At 45.2% G+C, this 23,249-nt stretch overlaps 1 protein-coding gene across 2 annotated transcripts in view; it reads right to left on the bottom strand.

Annotated features, from left to right (window-relative positions):
- Window positions 1-551: 551 nt before the first annotated feature.
- The window catches only part of LOC107189595 (formin-binding protein 1-like), a 32,112-nt gene continuing 9,414 nt past the window's right edge, over window positions 552-23,249 (bottom strand). The window contains exons 2-10 of one of the 2 annotated variants that reach the window (XM_015578154.1): window positions 9,103-9,218; window positions 6,508-6,558; window positions 5,030-5,336; window positions 4,641-4,787; window positions 3,891-4,247; window positions 2,064-2,371; window positions 1,545-1,736; window positions 1,148-1,284; window positions 552-1,040 (exon numbers count right to left, since the gene is read on the bottom strand). In XM_015578154.1, coding sequence (XP_015433640.1) covers window positions 883-1,040; window positions 1,148-1,284; window positions 1,545-1,736; window positions 2,064-2,371; window positions 3,891-4,247; window positions 4,641-4,787; window positions 5,030-5,336; window positions 6,508-6,558; window positions 9,103-9,218 — 1,773 coding nt within the window. In that variant the 3' untranslated portion in view covers window positions 552-882. The remainder of the gene's footprint in view (window positions 1,041-1,147; window positions 1,285-1,544; window positions 1,737-2,063; window positions 2,372-3,890; window positions 4,248-4,640; window positions 4,788-5,029; window positions 5,337-6,507; window positions 6,559-9,102; window positions 9,219-23,249) is intronic. The other variant, XM_015578155.1, reaches the window with a different exon arrangement.

Raw genomic sequence — 23,249 nt, 5'->3', positions numbered from 1 at the left:
AAATCAATACAGAACCGAATCGTCAAAAGCACTAAGAACGAATCAGTTTCTTGGTCATCGGCAGAGATAGGATGAATCGTCCGTAGGTCGCCTGCTTTACAATCGATATATGGGGAAATAAGGTAGATAAAACTGGTGCAGTTACAACAATCGCAATTTGTCCGTGTGACGTGTGTGTGTGTGTGTGTGTGTATAGGCAGAACGCGTATTATATGTATATGAAAAGTACATTACTTTCTTCAGCAGTGTTGCAAATTGTTCGCTTGTGCACGACCAAAGTACAGAGGCACATTTCCACGGTCTGTCAAGTGATCAGGGTGCTTCCTCAATAGAAAACGGTACCGGTACTTCAGAAGTATTCAACGCGCGTTACGACGACGATCGTATATTCTTACAAACGATCGATCTTAATATCCTATTCAGATATAATTGAGCCGAACTTCACGAACGTGTCGCTGAAGAGAGAAGCCAGAGTATCCGAAAACACCGTCACTCTGTTTCTTTTCCCTGTTCGATAAGCCAAACAGAAACCAGAGGGAAGTGTGCTTGGGCGTAATTGACTAAATACCGTTTCGCGGCGCGATCATCACCAAACAAGTCGGGACCACCCGTTGGCACATAATTATAAATTCACGTTCGTACGGAAACAGTTCGGTAACACGTTTAGGCCCACGATTATTCGACAACGGAGCGTCCTGAAAATCCTGCGCGCCAATCAGCCAAACACATGACCCTCCACTGCGAAATCTCATAAGGTAGCTGCTATTCTTCGGTCGTTCAATGTACCGTATTGAACAAGAACAGCATACAAAGGACCTTTTTTCCGTATCTTCTCTCAGACTCTCCGCACTTCGTAATTGTTTAACGTCCTAAGAGTAGTGGCTAAGTGTTATAGAGGTGGCACTCTATGTAAGATGTAGGTACAAAGCCCTCGATCGGCTGTGAAATGCGTCGCACTCGGGTCCAGCCGTCCCCTTGGTCCAACTCGATCATGTACAACTCTTCCCCATCGTACATAGGTATGGACCCTTCGCTGGTAGCTGAAGACAAAAAATATAAAGATTTACATATTCCCGTGACGGACGCTTCCACACACACACATGCGCAGAACGAGCTACAAAGACCGTGATTTTTCGAACACACGTACCGTCGAAAGGATAAAGAGCTCGACAGGTCCCCAGCGGTGGTTGAGCGTCAATTTCATCGACATAATACTCCTCGCCGCCGCTACCAGGAAGAGACGTCCTCGATTCACCGAGACCAGATTCCGGGCTATTCGTGGAACTGTGCATCAGTACCGTAAAGCGAAAAGCGTGTCTAATTGGTCTAGTTAAAAAATTCTGATCTGTATTTTAGACGAGTTCAGAGAGACTCGCAATTATCGCAACGATTCTTCCGTTAAGAGAGAAAACAAAAAGACAGATTGAGAGTGGGAGAGGGAAATAAGAGAAGAAGAAAGAAATCCTGCCTGTCCGATCGGTCCCAAAAAAAAACCAAACGAAATTCGCGATTATGAGCTTATCCATTGATTTCCAAATGCTTACCCGTGCGTGGGCTGCGGCGTGCCCGGTGCACTTTTCTTGTGTATCGGTTGGTTGGCGTTCGCGTTGCTCACACTGGAATCCGAGGCTGATCTTGAAAGGCTCTCCTCGCCTCCCGAATGGCTCGATCTTCTTGAACTTAATGGCCTGGTTGCGGAGCCGTTGCTGGTCGGTTTCCGTGGCGCTTGGCTGGGACTGGAAAATTTCAACAACGTACAATTTACCGTAACGCCGGGCCAACTAGATCGTGAATGCAGTAGAATATCATTCATCCGAAATACGTTGTACATTTACAGAGTTATCGAGACTGCCAACAAACGATCACATCTATCTTAGTCTAAATATATTCTAGATACAGACAAGTGTCATTGATTCTTGCTCCGAACAATCACAAATACCTAGCGTTATCTGAACTCTGATTACCTAGACATCATAATCGTATAAAGTGGCTCGTTTTCCGACAGTTCTCGAGAAAATGGAATATCCTACTGTATTCGAGTCTACGGGATCTCGCAAGGTCACCTGGACAGACTGACGCCAGCGCGCATCGCTTCCTCGAGATAACCTTGGAACTTTGCCAGCTCCGCGCCAAGTTTATCCAGCTTGTTGCTCGATTGATTCAGTTGTCCTTCTATGCTCATCGGATCGCCTAGCGCTGGATTCTGTTCGTAGACACCCTTCATCTTCATCAATCCGTCCCTCGCCGCTGTCTCTTGCTGGATCTTCGCCTGGATCTCGTCGAGCCTCTGTTGCAGTCTCTTCTTGCGCTGATTCGGCGGCAGATCGCTGCAGTCCTCCTTCGCCCCGTCCCCATATCCAGGCACGTTGTTCTGGAATTGTTTCGGTTAAGTATCTGGGAAACGTGACAAGAGATGAGCGTGTATCTCTACGGATGATGTTAAGTACGGATGGAAAACGAAAAATAGATGGCACGCGGTGAGTGCAACCAAGGGTACAATACGTAACAGTGAGAATCTTGCGTGTCCTTTTCCATCGTGTTCGATTCCGTGTTACATATTGCAGCAATTAACCCTTTCAGCTTAGAAGCTTTCGACTTCACCGATTCGACTACATGCATAATACACCGTGCACAGCTGCGGCACCTGTTTTCGCATACAGAAATTCAACGGACTAAAAGGGTTAATCTCTACGGGTATGATAAAGAAAAAATTAACGGTGGAACAAAAGTATCAACGGATGTTATGCATCACTATCACGGGCATACTCGGAGCTGAACAAACTGATCGTTAAAAGGAAATATATTTTTATATATATATATACCGTGGATGAGAAAGTATACAGGTATACACGTATGCAGATGCGATTGTTGTATACAGAAAAATACAAAAATGAGATGAAAAAACAGTTCTCGAGAATACTGGCGAGGGCTGTTGAACAAAAGACAACGACGGGCGATTGTAAAGAGAAGGACAGACCTTTAAAGCTATGCACACCTCGATCAACTTCTGTGTTGTTCGCATGAAACAAAGTCCAAAAGCGTATATCACTTAGCGAATAAATCGATAAACTATCGTCACACGCGATGGCGCGTTGAGTAAAAACTCAGCGAAACATTGTTGTATTTCATATCACGTCACAAGTGAACCCATTTCCAGACACTTTCGAGGCCCTCTGAGTTTCTACTCGACCGACAAGACACACACACACACACACAATCTAAACGACACGCAATTATTCTCTGTATTTTACAGTCTCGAATATGCAGAGAAGATGCTGCTGGTGTTAAAACATTCGCGGCAGGCAGGCGAACAAGCGATCCCATGGACGTACGTACTTACGAAAGCGCAATCGTATCCAAATTCACAGTCCCCGGGGGTGATCGGAAACAAGAGCGACCACAGAGGCAGATCGAACCATCCGCCAAATTAATAAAAAAAAAAAAACAGTACTGGAGAAAGATATAAGTGTGATCTCGCGAGCAATCGGGATGCATTTCGCCGGCTAATCCAAATCAAAAATAATTAATTGACAAGAGTATCGAGCACAGACACGGCGCTAAACATAAAAGAATCGTCAAAAAGGAAAACTTCCGAGAGACATAGACGCAAGTCGCCAGTAAGAGTATATCGTTCATGCTTCGACAAAATCTGTGTGCATATTGCAGCTAGTCTATTACACGATGGTACGGGAGATGCAAAATACAAAAAGAAAAACAAAGACAAAGGTAGGGGTCTCGGTACATCGTGCACGACATTGTCACTATTTCCTTTCCCTTCCTGTTCGAACATTCCTGGTTGTGATACAGGGGGTGAACGGATGGATGTTCGTAGTCGTGTCACGATTCGGCTACTGGCTGCTCCCAGGTTGCCGCGTACGAACAACATTTACCTTGTTGCTACTGAATATCCCGAAGAGGCCGACCCTCTTCTTGATTTTGCCGCCGGAAACGGTACCCTTCGCCGTCAAATGATTGTGTATCGGTTGCATCACCGGCTGCGACAACTGACTATTGCTGTCGTAGGTCTTCGCCACGGACAAATCCTCGAACGGGAAATCGCCGGGCGGCAGAAACCCGCTCTTGTAACGTTCGATCACCAGCATCGTGTCCTCTTTCTCGTTAATCTCGTTCGCCGCCTTCTCGACACCGTCCAAACACTGTGAGATTATCGGCGCCACCGCTCTCTCGATCTCCACGGACTTCAGCATGTAATTCCGCATGTTCTTTATTCGCTTCTCGTCCAGCTCCTACGACGGAATATAAAGCATTTAGAATCCTGCGAACGGTGGGGCAACGAGCTAACAAGGCATGTTCGCGAAGTGATACACGTTCGAGTGTTGTGTAACTTTGCTCAATTGTTTTGTGGAATCAACCGAAGATTTTTGACGTACTTCAAGGTAGAAACACCACCCCTTTTATCCCGCAATATCCCTTTTACTTATACATTTGTAACTCGTGAACTACGAAAGATATCGAGAAAAAGGTTCGATAAATTTTATATCGATTTTAGTTGTCTATATATCGGCATGAAAAAATTTTAAAAACATTTTTTTTTTTTTAATTTCTTACAGAAAAATCGGTATGTATCACTTCGTGAACACCGTTTGTAAGAGACACGCGTATGGTGTAAGAATATGTACCTGAAGGTGCTGAAACACCTCTGGCATGGCCGTGTGATAGTGCAACGTCTGCATTTCGTTTGTCTTCTGCAACTGATTCGCGTACTCCGTTTTCGCCTCCTCGCTCTGCTGTGTCTTCAACGTCATGTTCATTCTCTGCTTCTCGACCTGAGGACATCCGCCAATAAGTTAGATAAAAATTGCTTGTTTCATATTCAAACAATTTCCGCGCCATTGGTTAGAAATTTTCATTTACTTTTATATAAATGAAAAAAAACTACTTTTCACGTGCCGAATATTTATTAATATTATCATCATTTGAAATTCGACTTTAATAGTTAAAAAATTTCCAAAATGTCCGACGCGTTTACCCAGATACAGCAGATAATCAAGTATGTTCGGCCACGTACCTCCGCCCTCGAAAGGTGTAGATCAGCGTCCGCCCTCTGATAATTCTCGACCGATCTCTCCGCCTCGCGGAAGGCCTTCTCGTACGCCTTCCTCGCCCGTTCCAGATTCCCGATCTGCCCGGTCAGGGTCGCCATTAATCGGGCGCCCTCCTGCAGGTGCTTCTTACGATCCTCCTTGAAGTCTTTCACCAGTATGTTCAATTCCCTGAGCACGTTTGCCTGGAGGTTCTCCGCGATCACCTCGCGTTGACCCGCCTGATCGTTCACCTCGTTCAGCTCCATCTTGAACGCCCGACAGGGGCTGAACCTGCGCGTAGAAAAACGAAAAATTGCCGCCGAAACACGTCGACGATAACCATCCCCAACCCCACGATGTTGTCCTCGTTCCTGGATATCTAACCGTCGGAGATGGGCAGGGATCAATCACGGCCCACGAATATGACGTACGAGCCGAAACAAGACAGACAAGACGTAACGAGAAGGCCACACAACGGCGCGGAAAGAAACAGTGGCTAGAGGCCCGTAGGCGTTGAACCGAGCGAGTTACTGAACTTATAAAGCGACCCGCCCACGTCTGTACAGATAAAAGATTAGCTACCGTTTCGTGCCGCCACCGCCGCGGCGGAATTATTAAAGAAGATGGAACACGATTGACGTTTTCACTCGGTCGATCTATTGGGTGATTCAGCATGAAACCTGACAAATGTCAAAACGCACACATTTATCGTCTCCCATTTGGCGTTAATCTGAGTAACACACGTTAGGTTATATTTGTTTGTTAAAATATTTATATTAGCTTCATCCGGTGACCCGTTTTTCTAGAACGATGGAAAAGTCGAAAATTCGTGTAATTTTTTTTAATACGATTTCTGCCGTGGACCCACAATGTCTGAGAGTCAACGGTGAATAATGTAGGACAGATATACATAGTTACCATATTGCCTCGTTTGGCTCAAATCGGCAAATTGCAGATGTTATCTTCTATTTGTCAAGGTTCATACTTACTGACCCAATATTTGCACCTGCCCTCCTCCAACGGAACACGAGACCGTTTCCCTTGGTCTATTTGCACCTGGCTCCTACGATCGGTGAAACCCATTCGAAACCGACTCGGAACATCGATATCTTAAGGAAACGAATATCTGAGAGGGAGGGGGGATCGCGAACGAAAGAACGGAACGTAAAAAAGTGGGCTGAATGCCAGACGGCAAGGCAGAATTCCTCCTGGGAAACGAGCCGTATTCTCCGGCTAGAGATCGTCCGTCTTCGGATGGAGATCGTCTATTAAAAGGTGATTTACGCGTCGAGCAGAGAAAAGCAAAACACACCGTCACTTGGATGGATTTCGAGATCGGATTTATTTTCTAGCGTTATACTCGAGACGGCCGAGGGGAAGGGGGTAGAAAATCCGTGTGCCGGAGCCGTGGATCCGGTGTTACACACGGGAGGGCCTTCTACTACTGTTGGCTGATACTCACTGATAATCCTCCTCCTCTTTCTTCTTCGGCTGATAGCTCTTCACGAGACGTCTGTAATCAGAAACGAAACACGATTACCGATGCACGGTAGCGCCCCGCACCCCTATTTCGTATCCATGATTCCCTAACCGCATTTGTTCTTTGGTTCTGTGACCTTAAGGGGTCATGCTCAGTCAGAAATTTTAGTTAGTTAGCATTTCTACTTTTTATGAACAGAAAAGACTATACTTCATTTTCTTATTAAATTCTTTTGTGTGTGTATTTCGTTCTAACAAACAATTTGTATGAATTTTATGTAATCCTCGAGTCTTTCGAATTTGGCACGAACCACCTTAAATGGACAACAATTGCGTCTCGTTGCAAGACACCAACAGACTAAAATCAACACAGAGGATGATTTCATGGGGGAAAGGGGGATCTAAACACGCAATGTCTCCTTATTCAGAGCCGTCTGCGGTCTGTGTCGTTCTTCCTTCAGGTCAGAATGTCGAGAATCGAGGGCTCACAACCGGAAGTAGAAGTGGTTTCGTAGTTCGCGACGCAGTCGCGTGAATTTACACGGTGTTGTCTGTAAAAAGAGAGGGACACACTGCGGATTTTTTTGTCCTCGAGGAGAATTAGGGTATGTTTAGTCATTCGAACAGCATGCAGAATAACGGGTGTAAGCACGTCGACGACACATTCTAATTCGAACAGAACGTCGAGCCACGATGCGATAATTATGTGCGTGTGTGTTCGGGCTGCTGAATGCACTATCGTCCGGAAGTTGACGTGTGTCCTTGATATTTACCAGATCGACCACACGTACGTTCGTCGGCCGGAAAAAGGTTCGTGAAAGAACGGTCGACGATTCCGAAAACTACTGAAAATCGCTTCGTATACCCACATAGACGTCTTGGCCAGCTTGAGTACATGCACGTCCGATTGGAAAAGCTACGGCTGCTCGAAACAATCGGAGAATCGTGTATTGCAGTTGCTCTGACCGTCGATAGGACACTATAATCACCGAGAAGTTTCATTCTACAAATGTAACTAGGTGTTAATAACGTTGGTATTGACATAGAGAAAAAATCGATTCAATAAACCTACGTAATTTTATTTCTTTCTTATGTTGGATTGCAGTAAGATCGTTCCCATTACCGATCCCCTGATTGATTCGAGCAGTGCGTACTTTGGAGTCAACTGTCGAGTCACCTTTCGCTAGGTTTCACCATTCGAAAATATTGGATAATTTATTCTCGAGTAAGTAGATCGCTGTTCAAAGATTTTGTGGATGCAACAATCGAGTCTGGAACAGCTTGTATTCTTTTCCGTTTCCCATACGTCTCTCCCTTCTATCACAATGACACATATGCTTTCTCAGAAGAGAAGCTCCGCGGCCGGATGGAACAGAATTTTATGTGTTAACTGACCGAGATACCGGAAGATAACGAGAATGGGGGGGGGGGGGGGGGGGGGGGGGGGGGGGCTTGGTAAAACGGTACTCCATTTGTACGAGTAACACGAGCGTGTATCGCTGAAATTACGGCACGTTAAGCCACGAGGAACGTGCTCGCGATAATTTATATGCAACGGAACGAACGTGCCCGGGGATGGATGGATGTATGTATAATATGTGTAACGCTGGATCCGTTCTCCAGGTTCGCCATTACGCTGATAAATTCATCCTAGATTGCCAACCTAACATATGTGAAATTAACGATGATTCGATCTTTTCGTTTGATTCCCGGAAAACGACGGCAACCTCGATTGTCCCCGGATAAACCTGAGAGGGGAGCTTCGGTCCAATGGAAACTGGTAGCGATAATCTGTAGAGCACAAACGATTCTTTGTGCAGTTCTCCGTAATCACAGATACAATTGAAATTTCCAGAGATGACTTCAGAAATCACGTAAGATCATCGATTAACCACTCGTCGGTTCAGTATTAAAGCCTTCGACTCGATGTTCGAATTACAGAACTTGGTGCTCTGATATTTCCCCGGAGGATTATTTAATGATATATTGTGTAACACTAGAAACACACGTTAATGAACGTTAATCCCTGATTAGTCTTATGGCTTCGAGTACAATCGATGAACAAAGACGTGATTACGGACTTTGGGCTTCAAATTATGCGAACGAAGGAAAATAAGCCGGGGATGTTCGGTTGCATTTTTTTTTTTCTTCCCTTTTTTTTCTTTTCTCACGAGACACCCGTTAGAACAAAAGTGTGCAACAGTAGACGGCATTCACGGGACAAACAAGGGGGCCCTTTACTACAATATCACCACCGGCTCTCTCTCTCTCTCTCTCTCTCTCTCTGCATCTTGTGTGTCCGTGAACTCGTGGGGTGCGTGAGACACGCTCATTATACAGGATGTCCCATTGAAATCGTTAACCTCGGATACTCCCGCCCTTTGTTAATTTATGTACAAAAGGAGAACCGCGACGAGAGAACGAGGAGGCGTTCCCCCCACCCATTCCCATTCGACATCGTACACAGCCACGATGAATAATCCCCCGTGGTTTATCGTTTATTATACGCGGGATATAATACAGGTGGTGAACGACAAACGACACGGTCGACGGAAATCTCTTCGCTCAAATTCCTTACCTGAGCTTCGAGGCGTACTCCACTTCGATGGCGCACCGATCGCGAATAAAATGGCCATACCTTTCGAGGAACTCTATCCCTTTTTGCGTGTGCAGGGATAGATTCTCGAACTGGTCCTAAAACAGAGAGAAACAGACCAATCATATAGCTAGCAATTATTAAACATTCCTCCTGGGTCGGATTCGACAATGAACAATTTACAACGTCCGTATTAATACGGTCCAAGGAACATCTATTTCACAAGGCATACCCGGAGTACACGAGGCCGTCCAAACCCCCCCCCCCCCAAGACAATGAGGATTTCGCAACGACGTCTATAGACCGGTAGAAAGATTTCTGGCCGTTTAGCAGCTCGCCACGAAAAGTGAAACTGGACTCTCCCGTGTTGCGGCAACGTGCGCGCACCGGTGGTAAATCTCGACACATAGAGAGACAGGCCAGGGGCACCATAAGCTATCCGCGGCGGGTCTTTTATCGGGCTTATGAATCGCGGGGAACGTTACACGCCGCCGCCAGCAGCAGCCTCGGACTCTCCTCTTGCTTCTGCCCCGCTCGAGACCAATTCCCCATTCAGATTTCGACCAACCAGCCGTGAATGGACAGCGTTTGTTGTACAGGATGCTTCTAAATCAACCCTTCTAAATCACGAGCAGCAACCTGGCGATAATGCACCCCCGAACAGCTCTGGGTGGTTTAATTCAGGGCATAGAGAGACTCGGGGTGTGGATGTGGCCGAATATGGAATGGAATGGTTCGAAATACTTCGATAAGGTGTTATAGCTGTTTCGAGGATATATCGTTAGCCATAAACGTGGTTAAACCATTGGTACTCGATCATCGGTGGCCCATGGTGTCCCACCGAACTCAGTGTCGTAGGCCACTTTCAGCTATGGGGTTCCAAGGAATGAAACGAAAATGACTGGAATATTCGAAAGAAATTTACGGTTTTATGAAATTACGGTTTAATGTGTCTAATGTCGATTGCTTTTTTCTGTTATTCAGGATTCTTCGAAAGTGATTAATAGCATAGTCGTTGTAGAGATCCCCAAGCCTATTGACCTCAACATGATTTGGGTGCCATTATTCTGACATCCTCCCACTTCTTCAAAAGATCCTTAACAGCAGATGTGTTCGTTATTCGAACTGTTCGTTAACCGATCACCCACTGTAATTAGCTGCGAATCGTCCCTACCACTTCCAGACCGTTTCGACTACCCAGAATCGAGCGATTTCGTCGTAGGCAGACCCGATAAATCGGAAGCCTGATTCATTCACGGCAGGAAAGCACGCGCTCGAGTGTACAGTTACCCGGAAGCTCCTCTTCTCTTCCGGTCACTTTTTTCTTTTTTTTTTTTTTTTTTCGAGAATGGATGTACGGCGTTAGGCCCCGTCTTACCGAGAATTCCGCAGGTCTCTGGGAACCAACACGGAATAACGAGACTACACTCGGCCGTAACGGGGCCGACGGTCGGAGAATGCGAGAGAGCTTTATCGTTCAAGGACGGATCCCTGGCTGTCTTTCAGCGTTTACGCCAGGCTTAAGGACAAATCGAGGCTCCACGTTCCAGGCGCTTATACACGGGGATCGTGTTTGTTCGTAGAAGGAGACCCGCGGTGACGGGAGAGAAAGAGAATCGAGAGACACAAGTCGAGATATCTGGTCGGGTATGTATGCGCTGGCATTCGGAACGCGTTACTTTCATTTCCAGCAAGTAGCCATTCAAGGGCCACGACACCGTGATTGTGGGACCCATGCAGAGATGCGTGTGTGTCCATGGCGCTCTGTCCCGAGTCCTGGTCTTGCCTTTCAGGAGCTTCGGGTGTAAAAAGACGAAGAAAAAAAGAAATGCAGAGATCTCGCGAAGTATCGATGTCACGCGACCAGGATGTGTCCGCTCGAGGCGTGTCGCCCTCCTCCGTGGACGCATTTAAAATAATTGGACTTTAATCGGGAATGTGGGAAAACCGGCGAGAAATATGGTCCGAGTCGCGTCATAAAATCGTGGGCGTGGGACTTGATTGTCTGTAATTACGAGTAAAATGATAATACGGTTGTTCTCTGCCTATAATACCGCGAGTGGGATTCGACTTTTTTTTTTAATAAAAAAAAAAACGAAGAAGATTGTGCGGCGTTCCTTGCGTATAGTATCGCTTGCGACTGGTGACGCGTTTATAGAGAGGTGATGCAATTACAAAAAGGTGCGACAGGATTATAGAAAGAGGCGACAAGATCTTCCAATCGTTTAGTTATTTCACACGATTATTCTGAATCAATTTCCGAACATTTCAACTCTTGCTCGAGCACGTACACACTTAGCTTCCAGTGAACGATTAAACCAAATGTTTATTCGGCATAAACTTCAGTAATTTCCAATACCAAGTGGTACGAGCATGGTAGGAGGCCTTTTCCCTACACTACTTTTTTCCCTAGCGGAAACCGAGATTGCACGTCAGTATACCCTCGTTAGAAAAACTCGACTAGAGAAGCCGAGTTTGCTCGTGAGGGTACAAGAGACCCCACGGCCTCGTTCGTCTGTAAACGGCAAAGATTTCGCGACACTGATCCGCATCAACCTCGTTTTGCCGTGGCAAATGGAAAATAATCGCAGGTCGGGCACCGATACAGGACGCAAAACATGATACTCTAACGGATGACGATATACATGCATACGTATATACACGCGATACGATCCTCCGTGTACATTGATACGCGTCTAAATTAGATATCCAAGTGGGTATATACTAGCGTCGTGGCACCGATCACGGATCGACAGAGCTATTTCCAGGGAAACGTACGTTTCTCGTTGGTGCGCTCGCGCGCATGCACACATACAACTTTCTCATTGTGATAACCGAACGATTTGCGCCGGAATAACGGCAGAACTGGTAGCGCAGGTGATTATAGCCTGACTTCGACTTTCGAACGCACGGAGAACAGGAAAGTATCGCGTATTACTCTTTTCCTCTCGGGCCCCTCGGTGGTTTTATCGCGACACGGACAGCCCGATTTTATTTTCACGCCGGTCTGATTATTCGACCCCCACCATCCCCCGTTTCACGGTGAAAATACGGATATTACGTGAAAACGGCACGGAGGAAACCTCGCCTCGACCGATTGGAACAGAACGTTCCCGCGTCGATTAATTGGATACCGAAGGCCAAACGACTGTGGTCTGGACCAGCCTTATCGAAACGTTCGTATATTCTCGAATAAACGTGTATTCACTGTATTTGATTCTACAGAAATCTAAATTGTTACTGATTATGGTCGACGACCCCTGTTTTTCGATGGACCATTTCCAAACACGTGTATATGTAGGACGTAAAGTGTGGGGATATGAAAGTGTCACACTGTACATGTATATTATTCACCAGTGTCACAACATGCCCCCCTCTATACCGTGTATGTTTTTTATATAACATTTTTTCATATTATTACAAATAACGGCAATATTCAAAGTGGACGTAGTTATTGCCCCACCCTGTATATTACCTGTCATCGTCAAACTTGCAGATAGACACAATTGTCCCGTTATAAAAGCTCCAGCCCCCAGGACTTATTGTCAAATACAACTAGCCCAGACGGTTTCGACGATCGAAAAGGTTTCCGTCATTGTTGTCGGAGGAGAGCTATTCGATTATCACTCGGCAGGACGCGAATGAAATTATAGCCCATTATCTGGAATCGATTTCCAGGCGGCCCAACGCGATGAATCGGTCCGGGACAGACTTCCACCCCCGCCAACCTCCCCTGAGCAACCCCTACACGCGGGGCGCGTTTTCTGTGCCCGCAGGTCGATAGACGGAAAACGCACCCGCCCTATGACTCACCCTGGTTCGACCTTCTTTTTTTGTCTCTCTTCCTCTCGAAGAGGTGCACTTGCACGCCGACCTAACCTTGCCTCGACCAGACTATTCAGGTCGGTTGAGTCCCTTGTCGGGAGATAAGTTTCGGGCTGCATTATGCACGCGTGTGACAGGTACCCTTGGTCGCTTTTGCACCTGCTCTCCCAGCCCGACAGTGTCCACAACTTTCCTCTCGCTTTTACTTTTGCTCGTTTCGGCATTGCTATCCGGCTGGTCCTCGAGAGGGACATTCTGGGACTCGAAAACCTCTTCGACACCGCTTACGAAAGGTACTTTCAGTAATCCGAAAATTTTCATGGTTTTAACGAAATATTTTGAGAATGCGAATTTTAAAGAAAGATCAGAATTTTCGGGAGTACCAAAGTTCCCATGTTAGGAGTCTACGGATCTTGAAAGTAGATAAACTCTAGCGAGCCTCTGCTGCTACGATTAATTATTCTAATTAATGTTCAACCTTCCGGTTTTCTACTCCTCACCGGCTCCCACATATCTTTGTCGCGCGTCTCGCTCCACGATTCACATTCCCCGCTCGATTGTAACCGTATACACATATATATATATATATAATTTGTCGGAACTTTACTCTACTTACTATTGTGTCTATTACGCGGATATTTAGGGCAGGCAGTAGACCTTGGATGATCCTTCGTCTTTACACCATTGTAGAAACATACGTATTCATGTCCTTCTTCGCCGTATAGAACCATATATACGAAGAACATCATAATTTAAATAATTTCGTATACGTCTAATAAAGCAGATCCAAGAACAGCGAACTACATGGGACAAGAATGGTGTCAGAGTTACCGCCGACAAACTAACAAAGTGAAAATGAATTTCCAGGCTCGTGGACACACAAGTCATCCCCTTGATTCGACCAGAATTTCCTTCCACCGAGAAATACCATTATGCAGAGGAGGGCGTCGACGAAAAATAAAAACCTGTTCCCAAGAGTAGACCGCCGCTAATTAATTCGACGAGCACGCGGAAAAGCGTTATTCGTCGGCGTAGCGACCGAGGAAAACGAGGCAAGACGAGAACCACCGTGGAAAATCAATAGCCACACCGGAAACGCACTATCGTACACGGAAGAAACGAAACCGTGAAACGCATCTTTCGGGCGATAGAATAAAAAGGCCCCGCCGCACAATGGACCGATCATAAGAAATTCTCAGACATTTGATCAATTTTTTTTTGTTGAAATCATTCAAATTTCTACATAAAAGTAATACTAGAAGAGTCAGTCTATTAGAAACTATCGTCATTTATACGTTTTTCGTCAGTTTAAATAGAAAAAATAGTATTAGAAATAGACTGATTCAGATCTTACTAGATTCGGTGTTTGTCATTATTGTTCATAAGTAATGCAATTTATTTAATTTTGTAACACGATGATGATGGTATTATGAACTATAGTTATTCTGAGTGTTAAACCAGTTAATAATGTAGAAAAAGTAGTAGATCTAGAGTCGCAACTATGAATGTTCGATTTTTCCTTCGTTTCGTTCTACTGTGCACCGTGGACTCGGAACAAGTGTGTATTATGAGTCACGAAATCGCGCTGGGGTGGTTTTTACGTGTGTAACGCTCCGCCACCCCTATCGATCCCGCGAGCGTTTCTCTGTACGCACGCACGCGACATCAAAGAGAAACAGAGACGACCAGAGTGGCCCTGGTAAACATGACAGAGAAGGGGGATAAGGCTGACGCGAGTCGGGACCAGACAGACACACCCGGCTAACAGAAAGAGAAATTTGTTGTCGGGGTGGAGACCAGCTCCGTGAAACGTGGACGAATAGAAAATAAACATCGCTTATATCAGGCGTTTAATAATAAGAGCGAAATAATAATTTCCAGAAACTGTACTCATTTCGAGGATCCTCATACGATGTTATATCTACAGGGTGTCCCAAAATAGCTTCGACTCCCGGAAATGAGGGGTTTTTGCGATGATTTGAACTTTTTCTTTGAAATTCAAACGATAGGATCGATATTTTCGCACTTAACATAAATAATTTTAGGTCTGAATTACATAGTGTTTTCTCCGATAGGGTAGAATAGTTATTATTATTGGGTTAAGCACCTATGTAATCTTTATGATCATTTTTATTTTTATTCTTATTATTATTATGTCTCACCTTAATACCATTTGATGATTTGTTGAATTAAATTAAGTAATAGTGATTCCAATCACCCTGATGATGGCTGGATTTAAGACGGCGCGTTTGAAGCCTCGAAAGTCATTCAATGCTGGTTCAATATTGACAACCGGCGATCTCGAGTATTATACAAACGAGGCGCGGCTGGCGATAACAGGTGAAACGCCTCTTTTTAGTCGCTTCGACAAAGAAAAAGGAACGCCTTCGATCTCTGCGTCGATTGCCTTTTTCTTTCCACAATAAGCACCGTTTTTTTCTTGGGAAGTGACTGCTACATTTTGGGAATCATTTTTAATAAGAATCGTATTTATTAATGTTTGCTTAATATGGTAACCTAAAAATGTAGAATATAAAAATCACACTCCATTTATAAATATCTAATAATTTTTAAATTTAGAATTTACGTTTCTTGATTAATGGTCACTGGTATACAGTCAATTACTAGGTGGTTTACCCTACACAGATTGACACGAAGGTGCAACGATACCGCCCACCAGGCGAGCCGAGACCCCGAGGTTCACGTGTCCTACCAACGAGTATATCCAGTGGCATACGCGACGAGTGGTTGTGCGTTTAATAAGCAGACGAAACGTTGAACCGACGCCGTCTGCGGGTGTACACTACTAGCATAATACAACGTATGTACCCTCGCGAGCAAACTCGGCTTCCACTAGGGGAAAAAGTGAAGTTGGCGGAGGACCTGCTACCATTTAAGTTTTGGGAGTTACTGAAATTTATTCCAAATTAACATTCGATTTAATATTTGTTTCAGTACCTGAAATAAATTTACAAAGTGGTAGGAGGTTTCCCTACGTTACTTTTTCCCCTAGTGGAAGCCGAGTTTGCTCGCGGGTGTACGTACGGTGTGGCTCGTGCGGTGCATACGGGTGCAGCGTGCTCCGCGCCTATGGCAGCGCATAACTGAACGTGCATAGGAAAAAGAGCAACCATAAGAAAGACTAATTGCCGATGTTAGTCGCCTGGCCAGACCACCGTTGACAGATACAACGGCGCAAGGGTGTTGCACGACGGAAATCCTCGAAACGTTCTTCTCCAAACCCCACGAAAATAATCCCTCAAGAGAGCAAGCTGCACTCCTCGAGAGAGTGTGCATTCGAGGTCTCTCCAAAATAGCGCGTTTAACCCCTTATGGGACACGTATATTCCTCCAGTCAGAAGTGTATACAATAGTCCAAGGACTGTTCTCAAAGGTTGATATCCCCAGATACAGACCCTAAAGATTGTTCATTTCCCTCAAATAGGATTTCAACGACTCAAAAAATGCTGCAGCTACCCTTGCAGTCTCTTTGGCAAGAGAACCCTCTGCTCCCTACTTCGCGACCTTTCAGTAATCATTCATCTTTTTTTACAACCCTGTTTTCCGTGAACTTTCACGAACATATTGTTTTTTCTTTCAGCTACCCTAAAATCTCGAGATTACGCGATAATTCACCCTCGAGATCCATGAGTTCTCCCAAGGTCAAACACATGTTCGACGTGAAGTAGACGGTTTTATCGTGTTTTTCGGCGCAGAGCCTCGCTCTAGAGTCTTTTATTAATAGGCCCTCTTCAATAAATCGTCCACTAGGGTCTCTTTATCGAAGACGAATCGGTTCCGCTCGTCGATGATTTATAGCGCGCCCCTTGATGCCTCTAATTAAACGCGCAACCGATCGATCGGCTCGGCAATATCGTTCCGCGACGATGTTTATTCAGGGCTAGTCGAGTTCCGCGAAGTATTCTATTGGCGATCGTTCGGCTTCGACGATGAAGCAACAGTCCTTCTTCTTCTTTCTTCGTGGCCTTGAAAACTCGATCGATTTTCTAAAGACCTTGCGATTTCACGTTCAATACGGTGACGTTTCTAGTTACATTTTATGGACGCTTTAATGGTTACGTTTCATGGACAGTAAATATTACATGTTTCCACAACGGCCATTCGTCTCGAGTATAGGAGGAAGAATAGATCCGAGGGGGAATCGTGGCGTTAAGAATACCCGCGAATTTGCAAGAATGTTGTCCCAGGTCGGGGAACGCACACTATCGCCCCGAGTATGCTAAGGCGGAGTAAATGGGTAAACTTGTCTCTGTTGGTGAGAGGCAAGTGACAGGGACGGGATTAAGGAACAAACGTGGCCACGATTCGTCGCGAAACGACTCGGAGGATCTCGCTACTATCACGACAATTACTACCGTCTTGATACGGTATTTAATCGACGGTATTAATTCGCTAATATTTGTATTCCTGCGGTTAAGGTCGAGGGAAGCTTGCTCGTTCCACGGAACCAAGCCTATTCATCTCTACCTAAACTCGCGACTGCAAAATGTCCGACTAGTTCGAGTCGCGGGAATATGGGTCGCGACGATAATCGTCTCTATCTTGTTCTCGAAAATTATTCCTCCGGCGTGTGTCGTGGCCATCGTCTTCACGATTATCTCTGGCCACGCCACGGAACGTGGGTATCGGCAACGCGCATAATGACTGGTGAACGAAGTAGCTTATTTATAGGCGGTTCGAGCTACTGGAAACGCTACACAGAGGAATAACTAACTGTGGAACACGTGAAGGTTTATTGATCATTACCAGTATCCTCTTTGTGTTCTGTCGTGGTGTTTCGCGAAAACCACGCGTGTATAGAACTATGTTTCTAGTGATTGTATGCTTCAATCCATGGAAAATGTAAGAGATAAAAAAGTAGATAAAGTAATGTGTGAAATATTCGTTAAATAAAACGGTGTAATATAGTTTTGACTTCTGATCTCGTCTCAGACAGCCATAGAATGGATATAAATACCGATGGAAATAACGTTTGATAATAATTTTTATGAATAGAAAAACAATAACTGAAGTCGATCGGAAATTTATTCACAGAAGAAAGGCTAATTCAAAGACGATCCTCGGTGCCTGAACTCTTTTCCAGATCGGCCAATTCTCCCTAGTCCACCCTGTTTTACAATTCTCCCGTTTCCCTGGCACCTAGAATAATCCCGTTTTCACGGTGTATCTCCGCCCGGTGCGTGGACAATAGACGACGACGACGACTAGAGACGACTAATAGGGAAGACGCTCGAAGCGGAATGGGACTCGTAGAAGCGGAAGAGAGAAGCGCAAAGGCGATTGTTCTCTAATGGAAAAGAAGGCAGGTCGTGTCGTCGAGGGACCCGACAGCCCAACCCCCTGGAGGAGGTTAAGAGTTCTTTTTTCCCTTCGACGACAATAGACGAGACACGCACACACGTTCCTCTTCTTCGAGCTCTCTGCCTCTCTCGCTTTCCTACAAGGGAAGGCACGGAAGTGACCCCCTCTGATTTTGATGAAACTTCGTATGTCTGTTAAGCAATCAAAAATAAGGAATACCTTTTTTTTTTATCGTAGTGACCCCCTCTGATTTTGATGAAACTTCGTATGTCTGTTAAGCAATCAAAAATAAGGAATACGTATTTTTTTTATCGGCTGAGATGCGACTTTAAGGGGTGAAACCACCCCTCGAAGTTCCGATCCGAAATTTTTTTGTTATAAACAAATTATATTTTGGACAATTTTTTAGGACGATATTATTCTACATAAAAAAACCGCAAACCTCGTCTATTAGAAGTTTTCATGTATCTCCTCTGGTTCTCGAGATAGTACTTTCGGGTCGAGACTTCGAGGGGTGATTTCACCCCTTAAAGTCGCGTCTCAGCCGATAAAAAAAATACGTATCCCTTATTTTCGAGTGCTTAACAGACATACGAAGTTTCATCAAAATCGGAGGGGGACACTTCCGTGCCTTCCCTTGTTAGACGCAAATGTGAACCATGCAACGCGAATTAATTAACACGGAATCACCGGAACGTGTTTCGTTATTATCGTCCCCGGACGCGGTCAACGACTCGACGGACCTTCACACTGTTTTTTTTTTCCTTCCTCTCCCTCTCTACAGATAACTCGAGCAATCGCTCGTTCGCGCCCTGTCATTCAAGCTCGTTTTCTCTCTTCTCTATTTCTCTCTCTTCAGCGATGTCATTCAACGTTGAACGGTATTGTCCGTGGAGTGGACGTGGCTCTTCTCGTATCAGCATAGCCATTTTAACGGACGAGTGTTGGTAACGAGCTTTACTAGCTTCAAGGGAAAATGTTATTCTGTTGCATAAACGTGTTGTATCGCATTAGTCGACGCATCGAGTTAACGTGGACAGCCCCTTAAAAACTAGACAACTAAGAACGAAATAATTTTTTAAAATGAACTTAATACACTCCAGATATGTATTACTTTCACGGAAATCTCGTTTTTTCTTCGCACAGGTCGGATGTTCCAACACTTACGAGCAGTACCAGCGTAAAGTGCAAGTCATGAGTATAGTGCGTCAGAATTCTTGAGGTGAAATCGTAGTAAAAACAAAGCGCAATGGGGGTTCTTTGGTCGCGGGTTTCGAGTGACGTAAAACGAAATGTTTGCCGCGTATCCGTCGTTAAGTATTTTTTTTTCCCCGATTCGAGTGGACGAAATCCCCCGTCCCTCGAAAGCCACCGACGACGAGGACCCTTAAAGCCCAGTCGTCGGTTCCCTCCCTCGGAAACACACAGCGTTCGTCATGGGGTCGAAATTCTCTCTCTTTCTGTCATTATCTCGAACCGATGCGATCGGGCGCGAGCCACTGATTCATCCTGTTTCTTTCTCGTCCGTTTTAATTGACGCCTCTCTCTATCGTCTATGAATCACGTTGCGGGAGCAACGAAACGTCATTGGAGAGAGTCACGAGCATGTGTAATCTGCTGGTTTCTCGATATCGACGTAGGATGCGACACTGATAACAGAGGCACAAGCTTGTAGTCTCTCCATCCGTTGAGACATCGCGATCCCTTGACTAAAACGGCCCATGATGCGATTTATCGTACTTCGAATTCTACATACACGAGCAAACTCTGCTTCCTCTAGGACAAAAAGCAATGTGGTGAGGGTCTCCTAAAACTCGATAAATTTATTTCAAATACTAAATATTAAATCGAATGTTAATTTGCCATAAATTAAGAAAAAATCGTGTATTTGATTCCTTGCGTAAGAGCAACGCGGTTACGTGCATGCACAACGAGGCGGCGAGTCTACGATACACCATCGTGGCGAACGGGGCACAAGAAAGGAGAAGGAGGAGGAATCGAACGGTCGAATAATCCTGGGCCGTCTAACGGGCCCGATCCATAAGCGACGGGAACACCAGTCAGCCAGCCATAGCTCGATCGTCCGATCCACGGAATCGTATTTTCGGCCGTATCGATTTTCGTGAACAACCTAAGCACCTCGCGTTAAATGTCGAAGTTCACGTCCAGGAACGAATCGTGGCCATGTTCCCCCTATTTCCCCCCCCCCCATTTCGAAATTGATTGCCTACACTCTCAACGCCTAGAACGCGTAATTATTCTCGGGGTACCGTAATTTTTCGACGCCGAACGTTGAACCGATAATCTTTCGGGTCACGTGTCCCTTTCCTTTTAAATCGGTGCTCCAACCCCGTTCGATTGAAACGTAAGTAAGTAACTGTTTCGACAGAGTACGTTTAACAGTGTGCAATTATGAATCCTGCTCTGGGTAGAGTTTGAAAATCTGAAGGTGTAACCGACTTCTATAGCGAATGGACTTAAAACGGTTTTAAAAGCACTCATAGTGGAACCTTCTATGAAGCTTTAAGGTAGTTGTAGCAACTTTTTTGATGACTGTGTTTAACCCTATGCGCTCGATTGTCCCTAGGGGTGGTCAATTCCGATTCGATTCTTCGGAAGATTGATACCCTTGGGTGAACATGTCACTGCCATTTGTAATGCATACACTAACGGCCAGAAGTAGGGTATCGGAGTTTATGATTGATGGAACAGTAAGTCATTGTAGGTACTGTTACGATGAAATAAATGTTACGAATAATGTCCGAATCGATCTTCCGAAGAATCGAATCGGAGTCGAACATCCCTAATTACCCCTAATTTCCGAGGGGACAAAATCTATCAATGCAATAATGATAAATATATAGAAAACGGTTGAAAATCACTTCTGAAAGATACAGATAAACATGCGCATCTCTTAAATGTACCAATACATCGGAATTACTCCGGACCCAAACAGAATCACGGTCACACAGGAAGTGGTTAAATTCTCGTCCAATCAATTTGGAATCCAAGGTTACCGAGGGGAAATTAACAACGATGACACAGTGTATTCGTTAGGCGTATGTAAATGTTCTCCGTCGAAAACAAACCAGTACATCACACGGTGGAACTAGGTGGGGAAAGTAGCCCTCGGGTATATATCCCACGTTGATTTAACGTCCACTACGAAATCCAAGAGTGTACCTATCAGACTCGATATCCATGTTAAAGTCGCGTTTCGGCCGATAAAAAAAAATACGTATCCCTTATTTTTGATTGCTTAACAGACATACCAAGTTTCATCAAAATCGGAGGGGGACGCTTCCGTGACTTCCCTTGTAAATCCTAGGAGCCCATTCTTCTACACAACTTTTTCCCCTAGCGGAAGCCGAGTTTCCTCGCGAGGGTACACAGGTGATTCTGAGGGAGGGGACGACGAAGACGAACCGGTGGAACCTGCGTGTCTCCATTGTCCGAGAAGAATAGTGTCTCGGGGTATCCAGGATTAGAAATCGATGAAGGCCAATTACGTGGTCCACGAGGAAAGAAACGAGACTGGATCCCCTCCGATCGTGTGATTTAACCTGGAGGGAGTTCTCAGAATCGATAAACCGAGGATTTCACCCCCGCCGCCATTGGTCCCCGTCCAGATAAGTCCGTGGAAACTTATGTTGCAGAGGGACTATCGTTAACGAACGTAATAAACCGGTACAATAATCCGTCTGTATTTCTTGGCGGAGTCAAGACGCCTTCCATGCAGTCTGCTGACTCCTTCCTCGCTCTGTGTTTATCGATCCACGATGGAGAGACCGTACGACGACGTCAGAGAGAGAAGCGTGAACCGCGACGTCAGCTTTAATCGGCGTGAGCGTCTCTTTAGCCGCTACCAGACGGACATAAAATTTTCTTCTAATTAGAGTAAAAACACTTCCGATGATATTCGAGATACACGCTTGAAGGAACTTGACGACTCCCGTGGAACCGTTCTTAAAAGTCGTCCCATTTCACTGTAGGTATAGTGTAAGTCCTTGAAAGTGGTGATTCCTGGGATGATTTGAAACAACTTGTTCCTTAGCGAAGAAGTTCTCTCAAGTGTACTTGGTTGTTCGGATTAATCGCGAAGAATAAAACACACTGTGGTACCAGCGTACAGAATTTTGGAAATCGTTGCTCCAGGAAGCTTCTCACCGAACGACAAAAAACTTCGAGGGCAATACGATTTCACTTAATCACCTGCGCGCCGATTACGCGATCGTCAAGGAACTACTACAGGTACGAGGCGTTTCTAAGGCTTTACTTCACCTGCGCGCCGATTACGCGATCGTCAAGGAACTACTACAGGTACGAGGCGTTTCTAAGGCTGTAAAGCCTTAAGGCGTAAGCATCCCGCTACAAAACAGATTAGCCGGGCAATTAAGTGCTCGTTTGTGCGTTAAATCGGCCAGTCAATGGTCGGACACTCAAGAAATCTTAACGACACGGTGGTCTGCCTGGAACTCAAAAATTTAAAGAAACATTTCACGTCAAGTGCGGTAAAGCCTCGTTACTAGTCCATTTTCGAATTCAACCACTTTAACATTTATATTCTCCGATCTTAAACCTCCGTGATTCCTATGTACTCACAATAATAGTTCTTAAGATATACAGGAAATCTAACGTTTAAGGGGTGCTACCACCCCGAAGAACCGAATATAAACGAGAACCAAGAATTGGTCATTTTTAATTAAAAAAAAAAAAACATTGTTAATTTTCAAACTACTGAAATTCTCTTGTTTCTAGCGTTAAAACTACCCCCGAACGATCGGTAGAATGGCATCGTACAAATCAGGCTGGACCTTAATAGGGTATGGCCATTCAATTCGTCGACACGGAGAGGCACTGTGCAAAAGTATCGTTTTCCGTGCGTGCAACAACACCCACGGGCGAACCCGGCAGCCGTCTCTCTCCTATCCGGCCGGTTCCCGACTGGGCGGCGCACAAGCAACGTAAACGTGTACGTACTC

This window comes from Dufourea novaeangliae, unplaced genomic scaffold (genome assembly GCF_001272555.1).
Source record: "Dufourea novaeangliae isolate 0120121106 unplaced genomic scaffold, ASM127255v1 scaffold165, whole genome shotgun sequence".
NCBI lineage: Eukaryota > Metazoa > Arthropoda > Insecta > Hymenoptera > Halictidae > Dufourea > Dufourea novaeangliae.
This window is presented reverse-complemented; position numbering and strand designations above follow the sequence as displayed.